The sequence below is a fragment of the Pseudochaenichthys georgianus genome, chromosome 16, assembly GCF_902827115.2.
Source record: "Pseudochaenichthys georgianus chromosome 16, fPseGeo1.2, whole genome shotgun sequence".
In the NCBI taxonomy this organism is placed as follows: Eukaryota; Metazoa; Chordata; class Actinopteri; order Perciformes; family Channichthyidae; genus Pseudochaenichthys; species Pseudochaenichthys georgianus.
Window position 1 is genome coordinate 25,009,916 of NC_047518.2, and position 8,014 is coordinate 25,017,929.

Consider the following 8,014-nt stretch of genomic DNA (forward strand, 5'->3'; position numbering starts at 1 on the left):
TTTTTTGCCTTCGCAGGGTATTGGCTGTTATATGTTCCGCATTGACGACTTTGATGTGGTGGATGCTACCATGCACGGCAACGCAGCGAGGTTCATCAACCACTCGTGCGAACCCAACTGCTACTCTCGAGTGATCAACGTGGAAGGCCGCAAGCATATTGTCATCTTTGCTCTTCGGAAGATCTACAGGGGGGAGGAGCTCACCTATGACTACAAGTTCCCCATCGAAGACGCCAGCAGCAAACTCAACTGCAACTGCGGGGCCCGGAGATGTCGCCGGTACCTCAACTGAGACACCCCTCGTGTGAAAATGGGAGGATCCTGTTTACTAGCTAGCCTTAAATTAAGGTGGATTGGGTTTTGGGGGAGGGGGGTAGGGCACCTTGGAAAGGGGAATAAGCCACTATTGGACCAGAAGAGAATATTTGGCTGGTCAGAAGTCATTTGTGGACATTTTTATTGATTATAGAAGAAGAAGAAGAGATTAACCTGCACAGAACGTTTATATGAGTCATGTCTCTTCTTTTTCCCCGTGAAAGAGTTCAGATGAAAAACATACCCATCAACGTCTTAACCACAGCAGTAAATATTGTTGAGGAAGTGGTTTTGGTGTTCATGTGAACAGGACGTTGAACCAGATGTTGAAGTGTAGGAGGTTCCTGGATCAGTACACCAACAGAACTTCTGCAATACACACGTCAAGCCTTATCTGTTTGAATCATTGCTGAAAACCTATAGGTAGACTTTGAGAGATTCACTATGTTTTATTATATTTTCTTTTTGGGGGGGGGGGTTATGTCTGTCTATAGTACACTTGTAATCACGATTGCTCCATCCTCCAGTGATGGTAACATTATAGCTTCATCCGTGCAGTGGTGAAGTCAGTTTTTGAGCCATACAGTCACTCAATCCTTCGTGTGTTTTATCTTACATTTAACACTTCTCGTGTTGTTAATGACTTCTTTTCTTTTAAGACTCTTTTTGTTTTCCAGTGAATAACAAAACAACCATGGTGCTACGTTTTGATGGGTCTTTTATGTCTCTCGTTGGACGAAGATGTCCTGCAAATCAGGAATTGTTTAGCTGTTTATTCACCATTTATCCTAAATTGATGCACTCAAGCAGCACTCTTATTGTCATTAGAGTTTAGTATCTGCTAAGTTTCACACTTCGGATCATTGGTGTGCCACGCATCACCTACTCTCTTCCTGCGTAGATTTCAAAAATAGATATAACGGTTTCACTCAGTGTCATATTTATAAAGGCAGAGACATGTCTTCAAGGCGTGTTTTTTCTTCCGCTGTACAGTGTATGTAGCAAACACTACCCAAGCCAAAAGTTAAGAGTTGTGGTGAATAATAGTTTTAAAAATATATATTTGATGTGTCTCATGGCAGATGCTCATTACTTATTGCAATAAGATGTGCTGCCCTACAGTTGCACACAAATAACCATCAAACATACAAATTATCTTCGTCTTTGAAAAACCTGCTAGTTGATCTCTTTGCATCGCCACTGAGTGTGTGTTCGGCTCCTGCTCCATCCAGAAAACACTGAGTCTGAGATGGAGTTGAGAGAGTGTGCTCGGCACCTTAAAATAATGTTCAATGTTGTTTTTAGCCGGTGTTCAGTGCCGTCATTGATGAGGCTTTTGTAATTCACACACTGTTCTAATTGGTAGTGATATTTATTCATGTTCTGATTTCTTTTTTAATGGTAAAAGGTTGTGCTTTGTATAAATGGTGGCGGTCTAGTGTATGAGGAGATCTCCCCCTATCTCTTGTTTGTTTACAATTGATGTCCTTTTACTAATTTACTTGAATTTTCATTTGGGGCAGTTGTGTCATGCATTCAAGCCTTTATTGACAGAAGTTGTTCTATTAAGCAGGTATTTTTAAAGAATCATTTATATTTTTATTTTTTTCTTACGGTAAATTACTGACGGTCTTAGAATCATCCACAGGAGTAAAGTGAGCACTGTTTCCCTCCCCATGCCAATGGTCATCTTTTTTCCCCCTAATTACGTTTTGTCTTGATCTTACTCCCCTTTCCTTCTTGCATGTCCAATCACTGGGATGGAGCCCAGATCACCTTGTGTCAATCACCTAGCTGACAACAAGAGCAGAGTCACTCCCAACTCCTTGCAAGGATTCTACCTCAGCTGTTTAGACAGATGTTTGGGAATACTGATGCAAAAAGAGAGGATGGTAATTTAAAGAGTATCATGGTTTTAATGTATGGCAGAGCTGGTGAGTCAGTGTGAGTGTGTGTCTGTAGGTGCCTATGTTTGTCACTGTGTGTGTGAGTTTGCAATGAAGGATGGAAGCACTAGTCAAAACCTGAAGTTATCATGACCATCTCTCCCAGAATCTGTTAAGAAAGCTGTATGTTATATATACACACATATATAAAAATATATATAGATATATATATATATATATAGTAGGGTTATTTTAAAGTAAGTGTAAAAGACAAAAAATAAGAAAATATGTGATCTTTAAATGTACGTCTTTGTTACCATGTACAAATAAACCCTGGGTTTGTAAATATTTGTATACATATTTCTAAACCTGTTTAATTTTTCTATGCACTTTTTTATTTATAATGTTATTTGCTTAATAAAGATGTTAAGATGTTTGAATACATTTCTATTTTTTTATTTGAAAAGGTTAACGTAGAAAAAAGAATGATGAAAAGCAATACACTGTTTTCAGAATGTATAAAGGCCACTGTTAGAATAAAAAACAAAGAGTCTGACGTTTCGTGAATTAAGTTACTTTTACAAGAAGAAATGTTGGTATTTTGAAAATAAATTCATATTTTTTACCCCAAAAAAAATATTGAAAGAATAAAGACATAACACGATAGGTTGGATTACATGTTGGAGTTTTGTCAGTAATGATCGCAGAAAGCCCAAACTCTGGAGTCATAAATGTCCGGCTTAGACTGTGAGCCGTAGGGTCGCTGGTTCAAGTCCCGTAAAGACTTAAAATATGGAGTGTAGACTGGTACTTGGAGAGGTCCCAGTTCACCCCCTGGGCCTTGCCGTGGTGCCCTTGAGCAAAGCACCGGACACTCCCAATTGCTCAATACAATTACAACCGCTACCCACTGCTCCTATTACTATGGTGGAAGGAATGTTACATCTCTATCACGTTCAGTTCAAGTTTGGCGAGAACAGCGATGGCATCGTATCGCTTCATATGTCCGAGCAGCTTAGCCAGGTGCCCCACTGTCCAGTCGGGGTGCCTGCAGGTGACCCCCTCCAACACGGCTTTCAGCGGGCTCTTGCTCTCCTTCATGGAGTAAGTGTAAGTGATCCAGGTGGCGGGGAAGGAGCAGTGAGACGCCAGATGTTTGGTGGTTTTAACTCCATGGCTCTCTGGATCCAGCAATATCACCAGCTCTTCCAAAACATCCAGGTTGTCCAGCACGGTTTGTAAAGGTGCTGACAGGACGTTGGGACCTGAACAGGAAAATGATGGGGTGTAATTACTCAAGTACTGTACTTAAGTCAAATTTTGAGGTACTTTTACTTTAGAAAAGTATATCCATTTTATGCTACTTTACATCTACTACTGCCAATATTGTACCTTTTACTCAACTACATTCACCCGACAGCTTTAATTACTTTAATTTACAGATTATTACCACATACAAAAGCTAGTGAAATGAACTTTGATATTATAGGTTAAGATATGCAGTAGCAGTACACATAGCAATTAAAATGACCTGAACCTTTATAGGCTGTGTAAATAATAAATAAACCATCAGTGTTTGCCATCAAAGCTCCATCTCTCCCCGTGTTTCTCTGAGTCCGGTTTCCAATTGCTTCGGAAGTTTCCCTCACAGATACTTTAAGTATATTCTTATGCCAATGCTTATAATTTACCTAATCAAGCTTTTGAGTGCAGGACTTAAACTTTTTAATATATTTTTAAATGTAGTTTTGCTACTTTTACTTAAGAAAAATATCTCAGTACTTCTTCTACAACTCTCTGCTGTTCAGTGGGCCATACTCATCGATACTCTTCCAGCAGATAATGATGTACTCATTATTATGTACACATTACTGATAACCCTTGATCTTATGAATGTCACAGACAGATTAAAATTGTAATTTCCACTCACTGAGGAGGCCCTCCTGATCATTGTTACCAGTTGGAGCAGACAGGGGGGCGAACCCTGCATTGACGAAGGAAGATCTTCTGCTGTAACTCAACACTGTCTGCTGTCCTGTGTTAAACACAAGCATGAAATAAACAGTTATGATCAAAGCCAGAACCACCACAAGATGAAAACATTGTGGGGGGATCAAAACAATATTTGGATACGGATGTTGGTGTTTTCACAGACCCTCAATTGACTACAACTGAGGAATTTGATTTCCACTTGAATGCTTATTTATCTTTTTCAAACATTATCTCTCAATATGCACACCTCTTTTCCGCTTCCTGAAGATAAGACAAGCGCAGATCACAACAAGTGTGATGGAAATTAGGATGACTAACGGTATGGCCCCTGTAGAAATAGAAACAAAAAAAATGTAGAGAAAAATGTGTCTTTCTCCCCCATAATCAAGAGTGGGCTTGTTTACACATCGGTGCGCCGGGACTGGGTGGGAAAGTACCTCCTTCGTTTATCTGAGTCTGAAATGAAACAGTAACATGTATGGGTGAAGTCATCTCTAACCCAGACTAAAGATAAAATCACACCCGAAACCATGTTACTCTCAACTATACACACAATTTACTTTAAAGGAACATTTAATGGCTTTGCTATTCTTGTAAGCTTATTTTTTTTTAAAAAGCATATGGAATTTGGAATTCTTTTTTTGTAAAGTGCCTGAAATATTCTAACAAGAGAGGTAATTTCCTGACACAAATGACTAAGTATTTGGCTGCTTTCATTACAATCCGCACAAGTAGGGCAGACTTTATTGGTGGTTGGAGGGCCTGACTGAGCATCTACAGTGTGAGTGTCATCACTACAGCATGTTTCTGACTGGACGAATAGGACTTGTTGCAACAGTCCCCAGTTCCCCCTACTTGGCCTGTTCTTCACACTTTAATAGGGTAAAGGGAAAAAGAGACCACTTGGATTACCGTTGGTCTAATGCTGAGAAAAGTTGAAACATGCTTCGATGTTGGTACCTGAGGAGGAAAATAGAAACTGGGATCATATATACCAATCAATTAATAACGTCATTAGTAATACCAATACTAATGCTTACAGACAGTTTACTTACTGTGCCAGGAACTCCGGTCGTTCCGCTTCTAGAGAAATAAAAAAAGCAATAGAACAGTGGTGTAAAGTAACTAAGTAAATCTACTCAAGTACTGTACTTGAGTACAATTTTGAGAAACTTGTACTTAACTTAAAGTGGACCTATCATGCTATATTTGAAACATATATTGTAGGGCCATACCTATATAAAGTATATAAACAGATCCTGCATTTTAGCCATGCCTCATTTCGCTCTATTTGCTCTTTCCAGCCCTGTTTTTGCAGGGGGCTGATTCTGTGAGCTTCAACTGACCACGCCCCCCTGCAGGAGAGGGGTGTTGGCAGTTACTTTGGCATTAGGGCAGGGATATCTAGATACTTTCCAAGGTTTGACATAATGAATTGTGCTACTTTTAAAGAAAGCAACGATGTTTTCAAATATGTAATCAAAATGCTCCTCAAAAACACTATCGAAGCAGTTCCTGCCGTTGCTACGTTAGTTCAAACAGTAACAACGGACTATTTTTTAAATCAATAAAATCATTTTCTAAATCCATAAAAGCATTTCAATTGATATTGGGAGTCATTACGTTACTTTGTTGAGAATGTGGCCATGTAATAAGCGGGATAATGTGCAGCGACTTGGTCATTATGGGGAAAAGAACACCTTCATGCCGATCTAGATCCTTCCGCTTCGCGTCGGGTTCCTGATCAGCCTGTTGGTGTTCTTTTCCCCATAATGACCGCGTTGCTGCACATTATCCCTTACATAGTCATTATTCATTTGTTTTAAAGCAGGAGGCGCAAACGCTTGCCTCGAGGTAAATAGTGTACTCTTACTTATCTAATACCTTTAGTTACTTTACAGATTGGGATTAATGATGTGAAATATAATCAACTAATTCAAACTAGCTGCACCTTTACCAGCTTTGATAACACTTTAATTCATCAATAATTATAATCAAAGCATATCATATACAGTATATTATTCTGAAATGGACCAATTTGCAGAAGGAGTACTTTTACTTTGGGTACTTTACATTAAATTACATTACATTACATGTCACTTGTTAGACGCTTTTATCCAAAGCGACTTACATACATTCTTTAAGTGTCTTGCCCAGGGACACAACGACATGCTGACTCGAACTTGCTATCCCCTGATTCAAAGTTCAGCGCACTATTCCACTGAGCCACAGCCTCCCTCCTACTTTATGTATATTTTGATGCTAATACTTTTGTACTTTTACTCGAGTAACATTTTGAATATAGGACTTTTAACAGAGTATTCCTACAATCTGTACTTCTACTTTAACTTAAGTACAAGATCTGAGTATACTTCTCAGTTGTGGTTCTAGACCAATTTTACTGGGGGGGGGGGGGGGGGCAGGCTGGGGCCAGTTATTTCATGAGAGGGTTCAAAAGACAAAGACAGTATATAAAGTAATTTTGTAAAATAAACATAAAATACAGTAATTGGTATTTGTTTTTGTAAAGGTATTTGTTTTGGTAAATTTAAGTTACAGTCCTTTGTTTCAGTAGTTCTTCTCGTTTAGAGTATTTGTTTTAGTAATTTTAAGTGACAATTTCATAAAAAAACAGTATTTGCTTTTATAAGGTAATGAACAGTTTAATCTCCACTGTAATTCCGGGTCTCTGATTTGATTTAGTTCCAATAAATCGTAATATTGTAACCTATTTTTTGGATGGGGGCCACAGGGGGGGTCCATGGTTGCCCCCATAGAACCGCACCTGCTTCTCCCATCTCTGTCAAATTCTTTTTTTTCTTTAAATACTATGATGTGTCCCACTACGTGGTAGGTAAACGTATCATTTTGTTGGTGCGTGATGTGTCTAACAGTTCGTAGTTACTGGAGTAGGCTCGAGCACAAAGTAAATGTCATTTGTCCCTTTTAAAGTCATATCGACTGTACAGTGTATCTGTATTCTAATTTGGTTACATTATCAAACTCTTCTTACCCTGGATCTTCGCACTGGATGTCAGTAGTTATCGTACACGGACTCGACACTTTAAACCCGGGTCGACATGAAGCACAGGGTCGACAAAATGCGCTGCTTCCATCATTAAAAGTGTTTTCTTTGCACAGCGTGTTGCCGACTTCGTGTCGTCCTCCGTCGTCATCATGTCCACAGTTAGGTGTGACTTGGTATCCTTGGTCGTAAAAATAGCAATATAATAGCATACAGTAGGCTATGATAGAATAGAAAATAATATTATTCAAAATAATACATAGCTACCTGGTTTTATAGGACACGACACGCATGTTGATATTCGTGTATCCCAATAGGTTGTAGAAGGGCATATTTCAGAGTGCAACAAGCGGCGAGTAGACATAACTATAGGTTACGTAACCCCACATCTCAGAGTAACATGAAGTGAGATGTCTCACTATGGGATGCGCCTCATCGCGGAGCAAACAGAAGCATCAATCTCATTACGCCAATCCTGATTGGCTGGTGATCTTGACGTTAGCGTCAGGGGAAATCACCCCCTATAAGTAGCTTGCGCCACAACGCATGCGTCATTCAAAATAAGCACCTCTTCTCACTTCACCATAGCAAGGAGGGCCGTCTGGTGAGACATCTCACTTCATGTTACTCTGAGAACTGGGGTTACGTAAGTAACAGTGGCGGCCGGCCCATAGGGGCGCCGCCCCACCTCTTCCCACATACAAAAAAAAATATATAAAAAAAAAATATATATTTTATATTTTTATTTTTAATGAACAAGGTAAATATCATACAATTGGTATCATTAAAATGTATA

The 8,014-nt window shown here is 39.2% G+C and overlaps 2 protein-coding genes across 4 annotated transcripts in view; one reads left to right on the top strand and one right to left on the bottom strand.

Moving 5' to 3' along the window:
* Positions 1–2,757, top strand: part of kmt2bb (lysine (K)-specific methyltransferase 2Bb) — a 25,101-nt gene extending 22,344 nt beyond the window's left edge. For both annotated transcript variants that reach the window (XM_034102483.2, XM_034102484.2), the window contains exon 36: positions 17–2,757. In XM_034102483.2, coding sequence (XP_033958374.1) covers positions 17–292 — 276 coding nt within the window. In that variant the 3' untranslated portion in view covers positions 293–2,757. The remainder of the gene's footprint in view (positions 1–16) is intronic.
* Positions 2,642–7,727, bottom strand: igflr1 (IGF-like family receptor 1). 2 transcript variants are annotated; one of them, XM_034102485.2, is made up of 8 exons: positions 7,486–7,727; positions 7,207–7,399; positions 5,249–5,276; positions 5,106–5,153; positions 4,598–4,649; positions 4,441–4,521; positions 4,132–4,236; positions 2,642–3,466 (listed from the first exon to the last, which is right to left on the bottom strand). In XM_034102485.2, exons 1-8 carry the CDS (start codon positions 7,580–7,582, stop codon positions 3,141–3,143), a joined length of 930 nt encoding a protein of 309 aa, XP_033958376.1. In that variant the 5' UTR covers positions 7,583–7,727; the 3' UTR covers positions 2,642–3,140. The 2 variants fall into 2 exon arrangements, with proteins under 2 accessions (XP_033958376.1, XP_033958377.1); XM_034102486.2 differs by having other exon boundaries at positions 4,631–4,649; positions 7,486–7,724.
* Between the last annotated feature and the right edge of the window lie 287 nt (positions 7,728–8,014).

Bases quoted from the DNA above. Each gene is read 5' to 3' on its own strand.
- igflr1 (XM_034102485.2), bottom strand. From the start codon at position 7,582: ATGTCTACTCGCCGCTTGTTGCACTCTGAAATATGCCCTTCTACAACC. The intron at 5,277-7,206 runs GTAAGAAGAGTT...TTATTTCTCTAG, and splicing joins ATCCAGTGCGAAGATCCAGG to AAGCGGAACGACCGGAGTTC. The intron at 3,467-4,131 runs GTGAGTGGAAAT...TTTCCTGTTCAG, and splicing joins TGATCAGGAGGGCCTCCTCA to GTCCCAACGTCCTGTCAGCA.